Source organism: Cyprinus carpio, chromosome B19, assembly GCF_018340385.1.
Source record: "Cyprinus carpio isolate SPL01 chromosome B19, ASM1834038v1, whole genome shotgun sequence".
Taxonomy (NCBI): domain Eukaryota; kingdom Metazoa; phylum Chordata; class Actinopteri; order Cypriniformes; family Cyprinidae; genus Cyprinus; species Cyprinus carpio.
In genome coordinates, this window is record NC_056615.1 from 16,751,993 (window position 1) to 16,775,907 (window position 23,915).

At 37.2% G+C, this 23,915-nt stretch overlaps 1 protein-coding gene across 3 annotated transcripts; it reads left to right on the forward strand.

The window, feature by feature from the left end:
- The first annotated feature begins 56 nt into the window (after positions 1–56).
- On the forward strand, positions 57–22,970 carry slc30a8 (solute carrier family 30 member 8). Of its 3 annotated transcripts, XM_042744749.1 has the most exons (15): positions 57–402; positions 3,291–3,420; positions 10,983–11,089; positions 11,255–11,349; positions 11,446–11,572; positions 11,761–11,936; positions 14,845–14,992; positions 15,982–15,998; positions 19,814–19,946; positions 20,053–20,199; positions 20,850–21,003; positions 21,143–21,452; positions 21,700–21,805; positions 22,452–22,586; positions 22,722–22,969. In XM_042744749.1, the coding sequence occupies exons 1-15, from the start codon at positions 252–254 to the stop codon at positions 22,865–22,867; spliced, it is 2,082 nt and encodes a 693-aa protein (XP_042600683.1). In that variant the 5' UTR covers positions 57–251; the 3' UTR covers positions 22,868–22,969. The 3 variants fall into 3 exon arrangements, with proteins under 3 accessions (XP_042600683.1, XP_042600681.1, XP_042600682.1); XM_042744748.1 differs by lacking the exons at positions 57–402; positions 3,291–3,420; positions 10,983–11,089; ... (3 more) ...; positions 14,845–14,992; positions 15,982–15,998 and adding an exon at positions 18,479–18,595 and having other exon boundaries at positions 19,798–19,946; positions 22,722–22,970; XM_042744747.1 differs by lacking the exons at positions 14,845–14,992; positions 15,982–15,998; positions 19,814–19,946; ... (4 more) ...; positions 22,452–22,586; positions 22,722–22,969 and adding an exon at positions 12,232–12,444 and having other exon boundaries at positions 65–402.
- The last annotated feature ends 945 nt before the right edge of the window (positions 22,971–23,915 follow it).

Below are 23,915 nucleotides of genomic sequence, written 5' to 3' on the forward strand. Positions count from 1 at the left end.
TTTATCATACATGACTGCAGTTTGAAACAGAGCGGACTGCATGCCCTAAACTGCTGTCTGTGTGGTCATCGCTAAGATTTGTAACAGACTCACACATGCGCGGTGAGACTGCGCATGCTCACTGTGCGCTCTTTGGTAAGTCAGGGAATGTTTAGCTAGCTTGAGGAGTTTTCAGTTTCAATATCCTCGACCCTCGGGTGCCTGGTATAGGCAAGGAGCCTTTTCTACTCAATTCTTAATTGTAATTGAAAATGTCCGTGTTCTCGGAGCCTGCTTTGGAGAAGAAATTATCAGAACTGAGTAACTCCCAGCAGAGTGTACAGACCCTTTCACTGTGGCTCATCCACCACAGAAAACACTCCAAAACCATCGTCAAAGTCTGGTATAACGAGCTGAAGAAAGGTAAGGAGAGGTACATTATAACTCAAACACCTAGAATAGCTTTATAAAGCGAGGATATGATATGTTTTGTCGTTTTTAAATTAAATTAAACCGCACATGTAGCAAACAAGCTAATCATAGGTTCCCTTATAAGCTAGCAGTTTAGCTCATTTAGCAGTTAACGTACAAGTTTTGATTCCTTTACATATCCTGCAGCTTACTTTGCAGGTTATTATTGAGACAAATCTTCAATTCCTTTTTTTTTAATTATTATTCTTTATTAATAAATAATACTAGTAGTCTGTATGAAAATTGCAGATATTGAGACACTCAGCAACATGTGTTTAGTCAACTCAACCTAAAGTTTCACTACAGCATATACAATTTTGGTGAATCCCAGAAGAAATATTCAATATAATATATACATTAGATATGTTATGATCTATTTTCCACAGTTGAGGCTCCCACTGACCCTGGCAGCCATTTTGAAGCATATACTCATCTGTTTCCATACTAGATTCAGTTTTAGGACATATTTGGGGGGTTTAGGCCATAGCCCAAGGTATTTTTTATTTATTTTTTATTGTTTATTTGTGAAATTTCCAGTAAAAATGGCAAGATGCAATGATTGTACATGCACCCAGACCCCTTTGCTTGCCTGCCTGGCACATGTAGTCTGTGTTGGGATAAGATCAGACATGTCTGATCTAACACAGGGTGTGCTTAAAAAAATTGTTAGTTAATCCCGAAGACTAGTTTATAATCAACTAGATAACTAGATACAACTATTTTATTAAGCTAAAAAAAGTTTCATAGTTTTAGGTGGCAAAAATCATTGACAGAAATAGTGTTGTTTAATTAGCGCTTCTCTGATGAGGTGTTTCAAATGTGCTGCTATCTATTTCATGCATGCATGGATAATAAGGACAATATAATGTGACCAAAAATGATGCTAGAATAGCGATATGCAAAATTTGTTTGGCCCGCTGCTGAAGAACTTGGTCTCATTTATCACTTGACAACACCACACCCTGAACAGCGCACCCTAATTACCCAATTACCTACCTTTAATTAAGCCTTATTTTCAGTTTTTTTTTTTTTTTTTTTTTTTTTGCTTTTGTTTTAAGAAATACATTTTTATGCAACAATATTTACCAGTTAGTGACTTTAGATTTCATTGCTTGATCATTGCCTATTTCAGTTTTATGTTGCCACAGATTTTTGCATCTATTTATATAGAGATACTTAACAGAAATTCTTTAGGAACAATGTTTAAGGCTGTCTGTTGCTAGTATTATCACAGGTCTGCACAGTCCTCTTTTATCTTACTCTGATTTTGCATAACCGCTGGTGGCACTGAAAGCTTATGACGTTGCACCTTTGTGATAATGACACTTAATGTGCTGTAGGAGTCTAGATTCTTTGATCGGCTCTCTTGTATTTATCTCCAGCAGATTGCATGTGAACATCACGTTAAGGTGTACAATAAATTAATTGACCTTAGGGCTCAAGCTTATAGTATAATGATTCTTTTTGTGTTTGGAAAACTGGTCTCTAGTAATTGTCATGTGTTTGACTTGTTGCACAGTGATGACATGGCAAGTACTTAGCAATGCAGTTTAGCTGACTTGAGTTTGCCTCAGTCAGAGTAGATGTAATACTCGATTGACAGCCACAGGCTCAGCACCCACCTACTTCCCCTCACTATTACGAATCTACATCCCCTCCAGAAGTCTAGTGAGCAACTCCTCATGGTACCATCACAGAGAGGCTCAAAATCACTTTCCAGAACATTCGTGTTCACCATTCCTGGCTGGTGGAATGATCTTCCCACCCCTATCCGGAATGGTGAATCCCTGACAATTTTCAAGCGACAGCTGAAAATTAATCTCTTTCGACGCTACTTGACTTCATCCTAAATGTAAAAAAAAAAAGTCTTTCTATTTATTTATTCCCTTTCTAGCTTGTACTTATTTAAACAAATGCCTGAAACTTGGTATTACGAGCACTTCCTGTGTCTGTTTGCCTCTTTAAGAAGAATCGCTTTGTGTATTCCCCAATTGTAAAGTATCTTTGGATAAAAAGCGTCTGCAAAATGACTAAATGTAAAAGTTATAAAGCCGCAGTGTAGATTAAGTTATTTTGATCTGGCCTTTAGAAATGGCGCCGTCTTTCTATATGAAAATTAATGATTTAATTAGAGTGTTGAGTCATTTTTATTTAGACCTAGTTAGTGGTTAGGACCACAATGAGAGCTTGGGATTACTTTGTGGGATAGCAGTGCTAAGATTAATTCATAGGATTTTATGCTGTCTCTTAGTGATAACCGTGCATTCTTGGTTTTATGGTTTAAACTAGTTGCTTGGGAATGAGCTCCCTTTAGGCTAATGGGATAAAATTACAGCTTCAGAATAACATCATCAAGTACAGACCCCTGTTTGAATGCAGTGTTGTGCTTTTGAATTAGGTTTGTTTTCATGAGTGTTTATCATTTTAAAGTTATTACATGGCCTTCATTTCTAAATACTGTGCATTTGCTTGCAGGTGGGATTGGATAATTGGTGCATTGCTTGAGTGTTGGTAATAAAATAACAATGCTATCTTTAGATAATTTCTCCTGAGATTTCATTGTGTAGATAGTGAAGGTGTAGTTTCCATAACAGGTTTTTGTGTTTAGGAGGAATCCATAACAAGCATTTCTCTATCAAAAACCTACATGCTTTTGTTGCTTAGTACATATTTTAATTGCTGTTCAGTCACTTCAAATAGATTATTTTCCTCTCAGCATTCAAAACTAATGGTAGAAATGATTTAATGGGTTTAATTAAGAAGTACATGATGTAAATTTTCTTTTAGACCACAAATATTTAAAGAATAAGAAATGTTTTTTCCCCTTTCTCTCTGTGCAGCCCAGCTGTCCCGTAAGCTGACTTTCCTGTATCTTGCAAATGATGTCATACAGAATAGCAAGAGGAAAGGACCAGAGTTTACACAAGATTTTTCCCCAGTTATTGTTGATGCTTTCAAACACGTGTCCGGGTGAGTTAGACCAGTGTATTTGGGCTGTTTAGCTCATATGTAAATTGTTATTGTTATATTTTCTTATTTAGTGGGTTTAGTACATTGTATTATATACAGTATACACACACACACACACACACACACAATATTGACAAAAGTACTGGGACACTTTTGATGAACTGGTTTGACTACTATCATGGGCTGTGAATGTGAATCGCCTTGGATTTGTGTGTGTATTTTTGAGACTTTCGTGGCAGCGAACTCCTCCCACGCGGGACACTCGTACTCTTTAGCCAATCAGATTTGAGCCTGTCAGTCTACCAATCATAACCCACTGTGGGCGGATGAATCACGTGCCCTGGCCGTGCTTACCTGGATGCTTATGCCATCAGCGCGAGACCACCATTCAAGTGAAGTTACAATTCAGCAGAGGTATGTGCAGTTGATCGTTTTATTTCAGTTAACTAGCCAAGTAAAGGTTTATCATTTATTTTGCATGTTTACTTAAAACTTGGAAGTAAAACCGGTTATTTAGACATTCACTAACATGAACAATGTAAGCCAGTGGCTGCTTTGAATACAGATAGTGTTGCCAGCTGTCTTTTGTTAGCCACAATGTCTGTCCAAAATGAAGAAAGGAATTAAACTTATTTCCCTGTTTTTGTTCAGCAACGCTGGGTGGCCAATGTCCAGCCTAGCTGCCACTTAGCACTGACCCTGTCCTCATCAGCATAGCTTTATAACTATGAATAGACCTCACGAGAACTCGTGTTTGTCTATTTGGCATGTTTGTACTTACCATTTGTGCAAAAGGATGCAGTGTTCAATTAATGCACACTAATTGTTTTCCTTGACAAGACGATTTTGGTAAGCAGCAGTTGTATTTGCTTGGTAACAGTTCTGGAATTTATGCTGGTCAGACAAAGACTGATCATAAAGAAGAATGCAACAAAGATTATTCAGTAATCTTTATTCAGTTATTTTATCACTTTATCTCATGCCAAGGTGTTAACTGCTTTGAATATCAGACCAAAACCTGGCACGTCCTGAAAGACTGGATCTTAAACATTTGATTAATTGACTTTTTACATGATGTCTTACACTGATACAATTATCATTCAGCCATAAAATTTACTTTAAAAGAATGCTAAAGGCTCTAAATGGGACACTATACCAGTCATTCAGTGTAACTGAGGTTTAAATACTGGTGAACTTCTAGCACAGCGTCAACGGGTATAGAGCCAATCTCAGACCTATGTCTCTCACATATATTCAACTGTGCTACATTTGGACTCCACAATTATCAATTCATATTTCATGTTACAGGCACATTGCAATTAATCATGGTCAGGTCATTTCATGGACATTTTATTCCCAAAGTATTCAGAAAACTTCAATAAACTTTAATAAATTAATAAATCTTATACAGCAACTGTAACAACTGACTTGTTTTGAATGTTTTAATTCTGACATAAAACCAGAACAATAACAAGAACATTTAACAATGCATAAAGCTTTACACCTTGAACATGTACAAAGTTATGGGGTCCTGTTATAAACAAAACAAAGTGTAGTAATAATGCATGACTTAAAAAGCCGTTGAAACTGTCAAAAAGAATGGATTGCGACATGACTGTTTTGAAAGAGTTACAGTTCCGAATGAAACTTCTAAATTCATATCACCTCATAACTTGGATGAAGTAGGAATAGAATGGTCACGAGTGTCTCAGCAGCTACTTATACATCATCTTATAATAATTTACCACATGTCCCATCAGTTAAAACATTATTTTATGCATTACACTGCATTTCTGAATCTAATATCTTAATGTAGTATGGTATCCACGTGAATAATGATTCTTTATTAAATAAACATAAGAACTGATCAATATTAAATCATAATACTCTAAACAGCAGCCACTGGCTTACATTGTTCACGTTACCAAATGTCTAAATGACCGATTTTACTTCTAATTAAAAATGCAAAATAAAACAATAAACCTTTACTTGGCTAGTTAACTGAAATAAAACAATCAACTGCACATACCTCTGCTGAATTGTAACTTCACTTGAATGGTGGTCTCGCGCTGATGACGTCAGCATCCAGGTAGCCATGCCCAGGGCACGTGATTCATACGCCCACAGTAGGTTATGATTTGTATACTGACAGGCTCAAATCTGATTGGCTAAAGAGTACAAGTGTCCCGCGTGGGAGGAGTTCGCTGCCAGTAAAGTCTCAAAAATGCACAGATAAAACCAAGGCGATTTACATTCACAGCCAGCATTCCAAAATTTGGTACACAGTTGTACATCGTGTTTTGCATTTGTGAAACATATTTTATGAATATATATTCTTATTTTATGCACGTGAATAGTTTTTATATTCATGCGCATCTAGTCAGTAAATCTGGTTCCCTGATTACCGCTAAATCGCCATCACCTATAGGGCTGGGCGATATATCTAACTATATAGTCATGCGCATCTAGTCAGTAAATCTGGTTCCCTGATTACCGCTAAATCGCCATCACCTGCTTTCAAATGGAGCGGCATTTAATAGACAGAGCCCGTAGATCACTGACAAGCTACGCAATATCGCGTTCATTATCGAAGGCGATACATCTGCGATAATGAACCCGATATTGCGTAGCTTGTCAGTGATCTACAGCTCTGCCTATTAAATGCCGCTCCATTTGAAAGCAGGTGATGGCGATTTAGCGGTAATCAGGGAACCAGATTTACTGACAAAATTAACATAAAAATAACAATATATAAAAATCCCATCCCTATATATATATAGATATATATATTTTCGTGCATGTGAATTATTTCTCATCCATGTGAATTGGGTTACGAATGTGTGCATCGTGTCTTTTGCGTGAATTATTATTGAGATCATTCTGGCTCCACAGAACAGCTCTGGTGTGAGTTTAAATTAGGGGTGCGCAATAAATATCGGCTGATAATTAATGCGCATCTCGTCAGTAAAGGCGGTTCTCTAATCAGCGGTAAATTTCGTCAGGTGCATGATTTCACACAGAGCCGTTGTTAACTGACAAGCTGGGCAAATCCACGTTCATAATCAGCGTAGATTTGCGCAGCTTGTCAGTTAACAACGGCTCTGTGTAGTAACAGCTGCTCTATGTGAAATCACGCACCTGATGGAATTTACCTCTACTGACGAGATGCGCATTAATTATCGGCTGATATTTATTGTGCACCCCTACTTTAAATGCAAACCTTGAGCCAAAAACTCATCACCAAACACCAATGACTTGTACATATGGACAAGAGTATTGGGGCATCCCCTTCTATAGAATAGAAAAAGGCACTTCTAAAACTTTGGCAACAAAGATGGAAACATTATTCATGTATGTAAAAATTGTATTTCAGTCTCGGTTGCAACAGTTTTGGAACTGTCTAAAATAACTGTATCCATATGTACAAGTCATTGGTGTTTGCATGTATAAATACAGTTTTATGCACAAGTTTGGGCACCCTTCTAAAGCTACATAATTTGCTCTGTCTTTTTAAGAAAAGATCATAGTGATATGCCATTCAGTTTTTAGAGAAAGATGGATAATGTGATTGTTTTTCAAACAAAAATTCTTAGTGTAGCAGTTTTGAGTTGTATGATATAAAATCAAATGTGAAAAATACAGAGTGCAAAAGTTTGGCCTCCCTTTCATTTGTAGTCACTTAATGCCGATTGATTGCAACTCAAAATTTATTTGATTGGCTCAATGAACATTAGACTAAAAATACAGGTGCAACAAATCATGAAAAGGGATATTCAAGGTAGCTAGTTGTTCTTCTCTTTGTATTTCTACTGGAAAGTAGCAACATGGGAACCTCAAAAGAACTCTCTAATGACTAGGATGATTTATCAATATCAATTAGGAGAAGGATACAAAAAGTTATCTCAAAGGTTTAAGGTCTGTCTCTACAGTCAGGAATATAGTTAGAAAATGGAGGGTCAGAGGAACAGTCCTTGTGAAGGAAATATGTGGTAGGCCCAAAAAATACCGCAAAGGCAAAGAATGGTTAGAATGGTCACAGACAAACCACATACCACCTCCAAAGAGCTCCAAGAACATCTTGCTGCTGATGGTGTCATTGTACATCGCTCCACAGTCCAGCGCACTTTGCACAAGTCACAGCTCAATGGAAGGGTGATGTGGAAAAAGCCTTTTCTGTGTACTGCCAACAAGTAGAGTCGTTTGAGGTATGCAAAGGCCAGATGAGCCTTCAGTTCATGTTAAAGAATCAGTCAAGAGGTTACAGGACAATAATCCAAAGCATTGTTCCAAATCTACCAAGGAAGAATGGTCCAAAATACCTGCAGCCAGAATTCAGGGACTTATCAGTGGCTTTAAGAAGCGTCTACAGGCTGTTATTTCAGTAAAAGGAGGCTCTACTAAATATTGATGTAATTATTCCATAGGGGTGCCCAAATTTTTTCACCTGTCTGTTTTTATGACTCTAATTGTGTTGTTTCTGTTAATTGAATAAATGTTATTTCAGAACTGAAATGTTATTGTCTCCATAAGGTATAAATTATATCCAAATGAAGTTGCTGCTACGAAAGCCCAGCAGATTATAAACTTATATAACTTTATATATATAAAAAAAATATACAGAATATACACACACAGTTGCTGGTCATATGATTAGAATATCATCAAAAAGTTGATTTATTTCACTAATTTCATTCAAAAAGTGAAACATGTATATTATATTCATTCATTACTCACAAACTGATAAATTTCAAATGTTTATTTCTTTTAATTTTGATGATTATAACTGACAACTAAGGAAAATCCCAAATTCAGTATCTCAGAAAATTTGAATATTACTTAAGACCAATACAAAGAAAGGATTTTTAGAAATCTTGGCCAAATGAAAAGTATGAACATGAAAAGTATGAGCATGTACAGCACTCAATACTTAGTTGGGGCTCCTTTTGCCTGAATTACTGCAGCAATGCAGTGTGGTATGGAGTCGATCAGTCTGTGGCACTGCTCATGTGTTATGAGGGCCCAGGTTGCTCTGATAGTGGCCTTCAGCTCTTCTGCATTCTTGGGTCTGGCATATCGCATCTTCCTATTCACAATACCCCATAGATTTTCTATGGGGCTAAGGTCAGGCGAGTTTGCTGGCCAATTAAGAACAGGGATACCATGGTCCTTAAACCAGGTACTGGAAGCTTTGGCACTGTGTGCAGGTGCCAAGTCCTGTTGGAAAATGAAATCTGCATCTCCATAAAGTTGGTCAGCAGTTGGAAGCATGAAGTGCTCTAAAACTTCCTGGTATACGGCTGCATTGACCTTGGACCTCAGAAAACACAGTGGACCAACACCAGCAGATGACATGACACCCCAAACCATCATTGACTGTGGAAACTTTACACTGGACCTCAAGCAACGTGGATTGTGTGCCTCTCCTCTCTTCCTCCAGACTCTGCGACCCTGATTTCCAAAGGAAATGCAAAATTTACTTTCATCAGAGAACAAAGCTTTGGACCACTCAGCAGCAGTCCAGTCCTTTTTGTCTTTAGCCCAGGCGAGACGCTTCTGACACTGTCTGTTGTTCAAGAGTGGCTTGACACAAGGAATGCAACAGCTGAAACCCATGTCTTGCATACGTCTGTGTGTAGTGGTTCTTGAAGCACTGACTCCAGCTGCAGTCCACTCTTTGTGAATCTCCTCCACATTTTTGAATGGGTTTTGTTTCACAATTAGGGCTGGGTATTGTTCAAAATCTTTTGATCCGGTGCCAATTTCGATACCTCACTTTCGATGCCAGTTCCTAACGATACTTTTTTCGTTACCAATTTCATGAAATCCATTTTAACAAGATTACAGAACACATTACCTCAGAAAAACTTTGGTTTTATTTTTTCAGTTTGACTCATGCTCCTTAGCCAGTGCACAAACTAACAAAAAATGTTTTAAAAAGAGCTCATGCTCACCAAAGCTGAATTTATTTTAATAAAAAATACAGTAAAACTTGTAATATTGTGAAATAGTATTACAATTTAAAATCGTATTTGAATATATTTCAAAATGTAATTTATTCCTGTGATGTCAAAGCTGAATTTTCAAAATCATTACTTCAGTGTCACATGAAAACAGTTTGCTGCTTAATATTTTGGAAACTATGATACATTTTTTCATGATTCTTTGATGAATAAAAAACTCTAAAGAACAGCATTTATTTAATAACAAAATATTTTGTAACATTAGCCTACACATGTTTTAATGTCACCTTTGATAACTTTAATGCATCCTTACTGAAAAAAAAATCTGACTAACCAACACATTTTTGAACGGCAGTGTACATTCAGTAGTTATTATTTATTGCAATATAAACACTGTCAGAGTGATCAACAAGGTATCTCTTCATTTACCAGTCGAAGACGGGCAACTTTCTGCTCTTATGTTTACTCCGTGCACTGTCAAGGTCTTCATCATATTTGTCGTGGTACCGGTCTTTGCAGCAATTATTTTACCGCAAATACTGCATCGCGCGCTGTTGGTATCGAGCCTGGAGAAATGTTCCCACACTTTATATACACTTCCACAACATCAATGTATTATGTGTTTTTTGCTTGCTCGCGTCTCATATAAGTATGCGCGTGGAGAGTTTGTGCGTGCGCGCGCCTCATATGAGTATGTGCCAGTTTTTATACAGTCTATGGTATGTGCGCGGAGAGTTCCGCGCGTCTCGTGTGTGTAGAGTTCGTGTGTGTGTGAGTGACTTTGTGTGGTGTTGTGCATTTCATATGTACTAGTTTGACCACTGACGTTGACGAGTTAACTCCTTAGGTATCGAAATCTGGAACCGAACAACACGTCATTTTTCAATACTCGATAGTATCGAGGCAATTCGGTCGGTATATAAAAAGTATCGAACTCGGTACCCAGCCCTATTCACAATCCTCTCCAGTGTGCAGTTATCCCTCTTGCTTGTACTTTTTTTCTACCACATCTTTTCCTTCCCTTCGCCTCTCTATTAATGTGCTTGGACACAGAGCTCTGTGAACAGCCAGCCTCTTTTGCAATGACCTTTTGTGTCTTGCCCTCCTTGTGCAAGGGTTTCAATGGTCGTCTTTTGGACAACTGTCAATTCAGCAGTCTTCCCCATGACTGTGTAGCCTACAGAACTAGACCGAGAGACCATTTAAAGGCCTTTGCAGGTGTTTTGAGTTAATTAGCTGATTAGAGTGTGGCACCAGGTGTCTTCAATATTAAATCTTTTCACAATATTCTAATTTTCTGAGATACTAAATTTGGGATTTTCCTTAGTTGTCAGTTATTATAATAAAAATTAAAAGAAATAAACATTTGAAATATATCAGTCTGTGTGTAATGAATGGATATACAAGTTTCACTTTTTGAATGGAATTAGTGAAATAAATCAACTTTTTGATAATATTCTAATTAGATGACCAGGACCTGTGTATATGTGTGTGTGTATATATATATACTTAACTTGAACCCATCGGCATCTTGTAGTTGTGTAGCTATGATTCTTCCTATCCTAAAATTATATTTACCATGTTTTTATCTATCCTGTCCAGTGGAGGAGACGAGAGCTGTCAGAAACAGTTAGGTAGAGTTCTGTCCATCTGGCAGGAAAGAGCTGTCTATGAGAATGACATACTGGACAAACTCTCTGATGTCCTACGTAAGTAAACCACCACAAGGTCACACTGATTTCAAAGGTTATTGTGAATACAGTATAGTCGCTCAGAGAGACGCAGTAATTCGTTTTGATAAGTGTCATGTGAAGTCTTTGAGTAAGAACGCTTTTTTTGAAGTTTAACATGCAGAATGTCTCTTCATGACTTAGAGGTTGAAAAGAAGGCCAAGAAAAGGCCTTATGAGGAGATTAAGGTGAACAATGATGACTTCACCTCCCAAAGCTCCCCTACTGAACCTCCACAGGTATGAAAGAACGGCCTTACATAATGCATATTAACCTATAAACTGACCTCAAGTCAGTTTAGTCTTCCATGTCATTACTTGTTTTGTATATCTTAGACTGCTGATCTGATCCGAGCACTACAGGAGCTTGAAAACGCAGCCTCCAGCGATGCAGCTCTCCGTCAGAGGATCTCTAGTCTACCCCCAGAGGTGCAGGACACCTCCCTATTGCACAAAGTTACAGGTGAGAACACCCATGCAAAGTAAATGCATCAGAAACAGAATTAAATAATCTAATTTTTAATTGAGAATTTGTGGTGTCAGCACATCTAGAGCACAGATTGTAATCACTCGATTGGAACAGAACACTAAAAAGATCATATGTAGTTAACCATTCTGACTGTCTACGTCTGTCCGATTGTGTTTTTTCAGATAAAGAGTCAGGGGGGCGTCTTTCTCGGTTGGTGGAAGAGGCCTGCATGCTTCTAGCTGACTACAGTGGGCGGCTGGCAGCAGAGATTGATGATCGGCGGCAACTCACACGCACTCTTGCCGTCTTTTTGCAGAGTCAGAAAGATGGCCTGGCCCAGAACGAGCAGAAACTAGAAGTGGGTAAACTTACTGACTTCACAGTTTCTTTCCTTTTGTTTTTTTATCCTCAGTTGCTGTCTCATGTCAGTTTCTTTCTCCTCTTCTTTCTTTGTGTGATTATAGCTGCATGTGGTTGCTCCATATTTGGGTTTGTTCTGTTCATAGAAGGCAGTGAAGCTGTAATATCAAGTAATTTCAGCAAATGCAGTCTAGCTATCTCTTTATTCCTATGCATGAGACATGCATTACTGGTCTGGTGATTGTAAACACCAAGTTTGAAGTTATATTCACATTAACTGCTTCATTTTCCAGCCTTTGCCAACAGGTTGTGAGCAGGTTCCTGTGTTCCATCTGATGTCGCCTTTACAGAATAAATAAAAATAAAAGAAAAAAACACCAATTTTTTTGAGTGTGCATCTTTTTTGCTTATGCACTGGCTTTCACAAATACGTACTTATTGAGTGAAATAACTTAAGAAATTGGCTGAAATGTATTATCTAACACTTTACTAAAACGTATATGCCTTAAAATGAGCTCTACTGTAGTTAACATGATTTAAACAATGAACACCTTTTCAACGTCTATTATTCTTGGTTAATATTAAGACTTATTTCAAAATGTATTAACTAATTAACAATAGTATGTTTACAAATAATGATAAACAAATGCTGGTAAAAAGTTGTTCATTATTAGTTTATAATGCCAAAAGTGTAGAATGTTTATTTAAATTAAATGTTTTAAACACAGTTCATCATCTATAAGCATAGTATTTATAAGCATAGTTCCTGCATTTATATATTGGTTTTAATTAAGTTTTTATTTGAACCCCTAAAGTCTGATTGCAAACTCTTAAAGGGTTAGTTCACCCAAAAAGAATAATTGGGTTGCGTTTTACTCAACCCCGAGGCATCCTAGGTGTATATGACTTTCTTCTTTCAGACGAATCCAGTCAGAGTTATATTAAAAATTGTCTTTGATCTTTCAAGCTCTGTCATTTCAGTCAGCAGGTATTGCATTCCTTCAGTCCAAAAGACGTGAAATAAAAAGCGCCCTTCCATAAAAAAAAAAGTGTCCCACACAGCTCCGGGGGGTTAACAAAGGCCTCCTGTAGCAGATCGATGCATTTTTGTAAGAAAAATATCCATATTCAAAACATAATAATCACCTGAATCTAGCTTGCGCTCACTGTTGTAAACAGAAGCAGTTCCAGGGGAATTACGTATGAGGACAGCTTTGCGCATGCGCCACTCAGAAGTGACACACGCGGAAATGCAGGGGAGATCAAAGCAAAACAATGGTCACTAATTAGAAGTACAAAACGAGGATTTGTAAAGAACAATGTCGGAGGATTTTAATATAAGCCAATGAGGAGACTGGTTTTCCATTGCTAAAGTAAGGAAACTTTGCTTCCTTTGATCCTGTGAACAAACGTTAGTTTTCACGAGACTTACTGAGGCATGCGCAATGCTGACCTCATTCCGAAACTGCCTCTGTGTACAGTTGATGGCGCAAGCTAGATTAAAGTGATTACATTTTGAATATGGATATATTTCTTATAAAAACGCATTGAGTCGCTACCTGGAGCCGTGTGAGACACTTTGTTTTATGGATGGGCACTTTTTATTTCAGATCTTTTGGACTGAAGCAATGCAACACCCGCTGACTGAAATGAAACCGCTTGAAAGATTAAAGACAATTTTTAATATAACTCCGACTGGATTCTTCTGAAAGAAGAAAGTTGTATACACCTAGGATGCCTCGGGGATGAGTGTAAAACAGCCTGATTTTCATTTTTGGTGAACTAACCCTTTAAGGATTAAAAAATAGTTAGGGTTATCCTGTTATTACATCAGTTTAGTTCATATTTCATTTCTGTATAAAATATTTGCCATGCATAGCTTTACATTGTAGTAGAACGAATATTAACCATATAAAAAGGTACAAACTTGTAATTTCTGTAGTTAAATTAGTCATAAAATATGCATCTAACACATCTATCTGACACATTTATTATAGTTTAAAAATATTCTGGCATAAATTAATGTTTAAATTTAAATCATGATTTGAAACTTTAGTTCTGAGACGCTTTTCCAATTCTTTACAAAAGTAAACAGTCTAGTGTTTAGTAGACTTATAGGCATGTGGAAGAGATTTAAAAAGTAACTTTCAAAACTTTCATGTGCTTAATTTTACATGTCGGAACAGAGTAGCATTCCTAAACTTTTTGACTGATGTCAATTAAATATCAATAGTTTAACAGTTGTTAGTAAACACAGATGTCAAGAACTTAAGCCTTTGACACAATCACAGAGGCAAAATGTATTGACTCCAGAAGCTTTAGGATGTTGACTATGCTGTTTTACATTTATAAATGTTAAAATGCTTCATATAACAGTGGACAATATTGTTTTAATGTATCTGTACTCATTGTAAACGGTAACAGTTGATACATGTTTGAGTGAGATACTGAGAACTGAAACAGTGATGTTATAACAGTTTGTGTATCTGAACTAAATTATAGTTATTCAATTTAATAAATTCCAAAAAGAGTTAGACTCATTGCAGGTCTTAAAGAGCCTTATCTTTGATATATATATATATATATATATATATATATATTATATATATATATATATATATATATATATATATATATATATATATATATATATATATATATAAACTAAGGATTTCTGCAGCAACACAAAACAATGGAAACTATACACTAAAAAAAAAATTATTAAAAAAAAAAAAAATCAAAGTTAGAGTACATTTACAAAATGTTTTACTCAAAATGTAATCATCACACAGAACAATTACATGTTTAATTCTATTTTTTTTTTTCATTGTACATTGTTATTTTACTAATATACTGCCATATCTATTTTTTGCACTAATTAGCTTGTTTGCATGTTTTTATTTTAGGAATACAAGCGCAAACTGGCCCGGGTGTCCCAGGTACGGAAGGAGCTGCGGTCTCGTCTCAGCAGTCTCCCAGACCTCTCTCGGCTTCCTAATATTACAGGTGGCCATGTCCGCCTGGCCTCCTCTGGCGATCTTTACAGCCCCTCTGATTGAGCTGGACTCTCACCCCATCACCACCCTCCTGGTCCTCTGGCTGTCAGTCTTTCTTGCTTCATTTTCTAGGAGTTGACACTACCTGGCCACTGTACTAGTGGATGCATCCAATATGCAGTCCATGGCTGCCTGAGTGTTTCAATGATGAGCACTATCACTTGAATTCATCGTCCCCCTTTGTAATGAAAAAGTATTGTTCAAGTATAGACAATACATCCTCTTTTTCCTGGACATGTCCTGGCTGGGATTTCTAAAATGTCTGGGTTTTGGATTTCGTGTGCTATTAACTTGCTTTCATTGTGCAGGCATTGTGCATAATTGACCAGTTGTGGTGTGCAAGAAGTTTGGATTAATAACTGTCAAAGCAGTGCAAATAAAGGTATATATAATGTATGAGGACTGTAAAGGGCACGTTAATAGGAAAACAAAGCCAAAATCTGGACATTTAGGTAGTTTAGACATCCCAGCCTGGACATGTTTGGGGAAAAAAAGGACCAAGTTCAAGTGCATTGGAATCAATGCAGACATTTAAATGACAGTAGTTGTTCTTGAATAACAAGATGAGTCAGTAGAGGAACTTCTGATTTTTCCTTTTTTTATTGCTTTGTTTTGGAAGCTTCCACCTTAAGTTAAAACAGACCTCCTACTCAACAAATAAGCATCTGCAATGGTAAATTACTTTACAAATAGACATTATAGGGCAGTTTGGTTTGATAATACCCATCTGTTCTTCAGTCGGTAGGTTTCTCTTACTCATTTGATCAGATCTCCAGATTTGTGGTGATGTTATTTTTGTATTTTTGCAGTGAATATTCATTTCAGTGCAGTATCTTATAATCAGCTGCAGTATTTTAGTGCGGCAATCATATGAACAAAGCCCTTTTGCAAACTTAAGGTTACAAGTGCTGTAGTTTATGTAGTTCTAAGAGCTTTGCAGTGAGCAAAGAGATGTTTTCCCTTTTGGGTTTGTGCTTACCAGCATACATTGCTCCAGTAGTAGAGTATTCTTTGTAATATTCAGATTCAATCTCTTTAGGTTTATTTCATTGTAATTATGAAATTGACTGAGAAGTGAAACACGATTTCACATGCCTCAAAATGTCACGGAACACTCCAAAACAAGCAGATCCAAGTGCAGCATTTATTGTAAAACATCCGAAAAACAAAGAATAATCCAAATCAGGGCATCAGAAAACACAAAACAGAAAATACAATCAACCAGCAACTAAGGACAAAGAAAACAGGGCTTATATGGATATATGTTAACAAGGTAAATGAGTCATGATTGTCAGAGCAAAGGGTGATGGGAACTAAAGTCCAGAGAAACAAAACAAAACTACAAAGTGTGCCCTCTGGTGGCTTTAAAGGGCACACCAACTAGACCCTGTGACACAAAGGGTCAATTGTCGTTTGCACTATTGATCAAACAAATTCAAATATGTTAGCTGTCATCTTGTCCCCCTTTTCATGTAGAGACAGTGCTTTGGTAAAGATGGCAAAATTGTTCATTGTCCCTATGGGTTTGTTGGTTGAAGCATTAGCGTTTGTGTGTTTTTCTGTATGGTCTCTCTCTCTCATTGGTCATCTGTGATGAAAAGAATCAAACTACAACCGTTTCCTTTGTGGGATCTGAAGGGGCCGTTCATTGTCTGTGAAACCACAACTTTTAACTTATTTTGTTGCAAGTGTGCTTTTAACATCAGTCTTTGTAATGTGTTGGTCTGAGCCAAATAAAGCTAAAGGCAAAGAATAAAGTCTGTTTACTTATATTCTATGTTTGTAAATAAAGTGAAAATAGCATTTATGTTTGCCAAAACTGTTAACAGATTTTAATCTTTGTTCTCACTATGTTTGTTAAATGTCTGATGTTCTATTTGGAATAATTGGAGCTGCATTTGGAATTGTGTCTTGCTACTGGACAAGTTTCCTAAGAGACAATTTTCGTAAAATTCCTTGTTTTACAGGGACTATTTGGAGGGTAAGTCCTATTGAGAATTATGTATTAAAAAAATTTTTTTATCATATGATGTGAATTATCTGAGGAAATATCCATTAGGATTCGGGATTGGTATCAAATTGTTATAATTTCAATAGCCTTATTGTGACTTGTTTGGGGAAATACAATGTACCATTGAAGTGATTCAACCATTTAAACCTAATCAACTTACTGAATGTGTTCAAGGATGTGTTAACTGCTTGTCTCTGGAAAAGGTCAGTTTTCTTTCACTGTCAATCAACAGTCTGGAGTTTGCACACGGTTCGCAGTCACAAGGCTTCAGATAAATCCGCTTCTCTTTTTTTCACTGATCACCAAATATTAAGACTTACACCTCCCCGTTTAATATAACAATACGGGTTAAAATAGTTATGTGTGATACATGTACTCTTTTGATATATAATCACATCTTAAAGTTACAAATTGCAATTTCAACGTTTACCACAGCAGCTATGTAGCGTCACTTCATTCTTGTAAATGGTCGAGTTACTGTCCTTTATTATGTCCCCAGATGGAGTAATCCTAAAAAATAGCATTGTCATGATTTGTAGAAGAAAAACACATCATAGTTTGATCAGGAACTGTTTGCACACGGTTCGCAGTCACAAAGCTACAAAAACAGCGCTTTTGCACTCAGCCTCATCTATCAACACTTTACCTCCTGGGGATGCTGCTAGCACTGACAAGACGAATTTAACGCCCGTATTTAATATTATCGTCATTTTAGCATTTTCAATAGGTATAAACCATATTTTAAACGGTTGATAAGGAGTTAAATCAGATTAAATAAAACCATGGTCAAAAAATAATCAGAGGCGGTTACTGTAATCTATTAACTTTGCATAAAAGCCCGTCTTTTTACTTAAGTACCAGATATGGGTGTCATACCATAAAATACTTTAAATACGACTAACATTATATTTAATGTGAATTTAATAAAAATATTGTAAGTTTCTAATTAGCCTATAACACTTTCATTGTACAAAGAGAGAGCAAGGAACGTTTACATTATCAATGAACATTTACACCTCAGTCCAGCGAGTTCAAGCACTCTCAAAGACTGTCATAATAATCTCTAAAGCTGTTTACACTTTGAAATTAATATTTTACTTAAATTCGTACATCTTCACTTCATCACTACTTTCTGATGAGAGAATTAGTCAAGACAATTCAGTCAGCCAGCACGTGCGGTGACGAAACAGCGTGTTTCAGCGTTGACTCATCTAAACGCCTCTGATTGGTCCTTGCGTTCATAAACTCAACAGAATCGTATGTGATTGGTTATAATGGGTAGCACTTTAAAAACGTGTGTGTCTGGCTCTGTGCCAGCCAGCGAACGCAGATTTGAAGTTAGCAGCTTTTCTTTTTTTAATATATGTAGTTTACCGGACAAACTGCGCATTTCACCCAAAACTGTTTACTGTCATATGATTCCAAATTTAGGGGGGCAAAAGGGGGGCCAAGCTTTTTGCAATTTTTGACAGGGGGCAAAGCACCCCCCCCCCCCCCCCCCCCCCCAAAGACCGCCCCTGAAAATAATCCGGAGAAGTTCCCTTTGGTAACGGACAACAGCGCACAAATATACACCATCACGTCTGAAAGGTAAATGGGTTGCTTTCTTTATTACTCTTAATTTATTAGTATTGTAAATTATTATTTTAACAAAATGTTGAGATTTTTTAAAACTGGAATTAGTGTTTTATAAGCTATAGCCTAGCCTACGTAATGGCACAGTGAAACTTTTTGTTTTATTTACTTTTTCTTCTTTTAATTAATTAGCATTGTGTGGGATTTCAAAAGGATTTCAAATTTTGCACTGCTCCCCAATCTGGGTTAGAAATGAAAACAGGATTAACGTTATATTAGTGTGGGTCGTTCAGAGCAGCTGTGGTGCCTGAGTCGGTTCTTTTCAGTGAATTGGGTTTGAAAAACGGTCTGAATCGATTTGGGATTCGGTTCGGTTCGATTCGTGCAGACAGCTCTTTTCTAACTGAATCATTTGGAGCTATTTCTCAGTCAGTGAGACAGTATCCACATAGAACAAACCGAGATTAGACTAAATTTATTTTACCGATACCTCACCTGAAATAAAAGGCTACTTTTGGGTATCTTCTGCTCCTGTAAGTTTCTTGTCACTGTGTAAATGATCAATATTTAAGTGAAACTGTTTAATGTTGAAATGTTTAAGCCTATTTGCTTGGGCTCCAGGGAATATTTCTGACACATAAGTCTGGTATTACCAGAAATACTCCCTTAAAAAGCCCTATTAGCACGGGATTAGTATTATCTGGGAACCTTGTGTGATTTTGAAATTGCCCCCCACATCTGAACTTCGCGTGGTGCATTCGCACGGGATAAGAGACGCCTGTGATTGTACTCGAATTTACTGACTTATTTCCCGGATACCCGGCTTTGAGTGTCCCGTTCTATGGTCCGGTTAGATGGATAAAAAAAAAAAAAGAAACTAATATAGTTTCGTGCCCAGTGTCATTTACATTTCACCAGGTCAAAATAATTTCTCAAGCTTTATGCTTGATTTATTTGTAACACATTAACCTCAAAACCTTCTCAGTTTTCTCTTTCTGCAAAATGTATGGTGTAGCGATATAACAGCACCCAAAATACTATCAAACACTACAGCGCAGCTCCATTCTTCGCGAAATCATTGTAGGCTGCAGGTGAATTATCATGCATGCAACTACTTAGATAGCTAGATCTGCTGTTTCTTATTCAAAACTATGACTCCTTGAAGAAATTTATAATAGATCTTCATTTAATTATGTTAATGTTCTTTACTGTTTCAGAATGTCCTCAGATGAGATGAAAGATGGTAAGCACTGTCACGATAATAACAATGCCCTGGAGGACCGAGAGCGGGAAAAAAAGCTGGCCAAGAAACGCCTGTACGTTGTTTCAGCAGTGTGTCTGGTCTTCATCGTGGGCGAGATCATAGGTGTGTGACCCTTACTGCTGATTGGCTGCAAATTGGCTGCTATACGTGTTTTTGCACACACAAAGGATTGTTGGTGAATATGTGCTGCTGTCTGGTCTGTGTACAGGTGGGTATTTTGCTGGAAGTCTGGCTGTAATGACAGATGCCGCCCACCTGCTTGTGGACCTCACCAGCTTCATCATCAGTTTGTGCTCGCTGTGGCTGTCGTCCAGACCTGCTACATGCACTCTCAGTTACGGCTGGCATCGAGCAGGTGAATCACTGGAATTGTAGAACAGTAAATTGTTGTCATGTGGCTCAAAATTCCTGGGTGTCTGCTACTTAAAAAAGTACACTATATATACAGTATATGTATCTATACATACAATAAAGAAAGTTTGGGATCAGTACTTAATACTTTTATTTAGCAACAAAACATTGATCAAAGGTGACAGTGAAACCTTTCTATTTCAAATAAACTGTTCTTTTAAACTTCTATTCTTTAAAAAATCCCTAACAAATAATGTATCATGGTTTCCACAAAAATATTATGCAGCGCAACTGTTTTTAACCTTGATAATAATAAGAAATGGTAGCACCAAATCAACATATTAGAATCATTCCTGAAGGATCATGTGACACTGAAAACTGGAGTAATGGCTGATGAAAATTCAGCTTTGAAATCACAGGAATTAATTAACGCTAAATAGTTATTTTCAATTTTAATAACATTTCAAAATAATAAAAAATTGTTCTGCATTTTTGGCCAGCATAAGAGACCTCTTTCAGAAACATTAAAAAATCTTATGGACCCCAAACTTTTGAACAGTAATGTATTTATAATACCTCTTAAATATTCCTTATGTATGATAGTGAACTATATGAACTACAAGTATAATTTCATCTACTATTGGGTGTTTTCAGAAATCTTGGGTGCTCTGCTGTCTGTTTTCACCATTTGGCTGGTGACTGGTGTGCTGGTGTATCTAGCAGTGGAACGGCTCATTCATAATGACTTCACAATTGACGGCACAATCATGCTGATCACCTCTGGCTGTGCTGTACTGGCCAACATCATGTAAGACAAAAACCTCAGTCTGCAATGCAGTTCTATTACGGAGTATATCCGCACGCTATTAATAGCCTCATATGGACAAAGTAGTTTTTTGCTGTGAAAAAGGCTTAAATTGACCTTCTATTTGTTCTTCTCTGTGCAGAATGGCCTTCACTCTGCATCAGTCAGGTCATGGCCATAGTCACGGTGGTCTGAGCGGCGGCCACAGTCACGACCATGGGAAGGAAAAAGGCCACAGTCACGACCATGGGAAGGAAAAAGACCATAGTCACGACCATGGGAAGGAAAACGGCCACAGGGATTCTAACGCTAACCATTGTGACACAGAGGAGAATGGATCTGGTAAAAGACAACAAGCTAATGCTAGCGTCAGGGCAGCATTCGTCCATGTGATTGGAGACCTTCTACAGAGTGTCAGTGTGCTCGTCAGCGCGCTCATCATCTTTTTTAAGGTAAAAGATCAGAGGTTATTAGCATCGGTGAGTCCTAACGGATGAACCAGCACTATTTAACAATAAAAGTAACAATGAACAGTGGCTATCTGTTTGTCATATAGACATAGAGCAGAAAATAGGCAGTTAAGAGAGAATATTGGTGTTGTGTGAATGCATTTTATTGTGATAGTGTAGCAGATAATGATAAGTATAGATGCAATTTGATGGCATAATTCTAATGAACTGAATTCTTTTCTTTTTATAGCCTGAATATAAAATTGCAGATCCCATCTGCACCTTCCTGTTTTCTATATTTGTCCTGTTAACCACATTCACTATCTTGAGGGACATAGTCATCGTCCTAATGGAAGGTAAAAAAGTCTTACTTGTGATTTTTGCTGAGTTATGCTTCAGAAATTATAATTTAGGCAAAGAGTGGTGGCTAATATTGTTTGTTGTATAAGTTACAGTACTTTGTCTATTTTAGTTCTGCCAATGAAAATAGTCCTAAACGAAGCTGAAAGAGAATCTGTTATTTCTGTGCATCTACAATAATGGTGTTTTGTTCCTGTGTTTTTGAGCGAATCGGTTAAGTGAATGACTGACTCACTAATAATGACATCATTGTTTTTGTTCCTGAGTGAATCAGTGTCTTTGAACAAAACGGTTGAGTGAATTCAGGGACTTACTTATAATGACCGTCATATAATTTTGATTAATTTTTACATTTCTGTTTACACAAATTTGGCATACCTCCAATGTGCTATTTCATAGTTTTGATGAGTTACCTATTATTCTTAAATATAGAATAATAATGACTAAGTAGGTCTGTCTTTGACTTTTGACTGGTAAATTAATGGAAGGAAAATCTTAAATGTAAGTATCTATAAATAAATATTAGCTGTTTTATTGGCCACTAGGCATTCTATGGAAGGTTATATTTTTCATGTCCTCTGAATTTCTTATTCTCATTAAAACATTCCTTGGAAAATGAGGATTTTAATTTCTCCTCCACAGGTACACCGGCTGGTGTGAACTATAATGAGATGAGAGAACGACTGCTCGGAATCAAAGGTGTCAAAGCTGTGCACAACCTTCACATCTGGGCCCTGACAATGAACCAGGCTTTGCTCTCCGTTCATGTGGCTATAGGTAACACTTTTAACTCCATATAGAATCTTTGTGTCATTTATTAGCATACTTTATAGCCTGTAGCAAAAACATATTTCTGAAATATTCACCCTTGACATATAGTTCATAACCATCTGTTCATTTTTAATTCCTCAGAAGATACCGTAGAGCCACGGGTGGTGTTGAGAGAAATAACCAAGGCCTGTTTCACAACATACAGTTTCCATTCAGTAACCATTCAACTGGAGCATCAGGCGGACCAGAGGGCTGACTGCAGCCTCTGTCAAAACCCCACAAAGTGAAACATCCAGAGACTTAACATTAAAGGGATACTCCACCCCAAAATTTTGTCATTAATCACATTCCCCCATGTCGTTGCAAACCCATAAAAGCTTCGTTTGTCTTCGGAACAGAATTTAAGATATTTTGGATGAAAACCGGGAGGCCTGTGACTGTCCCATAGACTGCCAAATAAATTACACTGTCAAGGTCCAGAAGAGTATGAAAAGCATCGTCAGAATAGTCCATCTGCCATCAGTCATTCAACCATGACGTTATGAAGCGACGAGAATACCCTTTGTACGCGAATAAAACCAAAATAATGACTTTATTCAACAATATGTCTCCTCTGTGTCTCTACACATCACAGTAGTGCCATTTTGGAGAATATGAGCTGAACGCAGGCAGCTTATGCTCTTCTGTGTCAGCCGTGCCACACAGATACACTGTTTTCATTCAAATCAAAATGCCAATGTACGTAGAAAACGTATCCATGTGGTGCGGCTGACACAGAAGAGCGTAAGCTGCCTAAATATCTTAAATTGTGTTCCGAAGACGAACAAGCTCTTACGGGTTTGGAACGACATGGGGGTAAGTGATTAATGACAAATTTTTCATTTCGGGGTGGAGTATCACTTTAAAGAACGGCCCTGGTCCGAAGGGACAAAAGATCCATCAAAGAGATCATTGAGGATTATTGTGGTGTTCATATTTTATAGCTAATATAATTTCACATGGTTTAGTTTTTTGGACACATCTGTCTCTGTTTTGTCACTAATTTGATTTAAAGGGATAGTCACCTAAAAAATTAAAAATTCTGCCATTTACTCAACCGCCATTCCAAACCAGTACTGCTTTGTCTTCTGTGTTTATGTCTGCTCATGAAAGTTGTTTGGACCTCATTGTTCTTCTTTTGTGTTCTGTAAAAGAAAGTAAGTCATAGACTTGATCGGTGTCGCGTCATAGCTGTGTGGGCGGAGTCGGTGTGGGGGAAAACAGTCCTTTCCCCCTCATTTGAAAAGTATGGTGTTACATAAAATTATTTCTGCCGCTCGACAGACCAACATACGC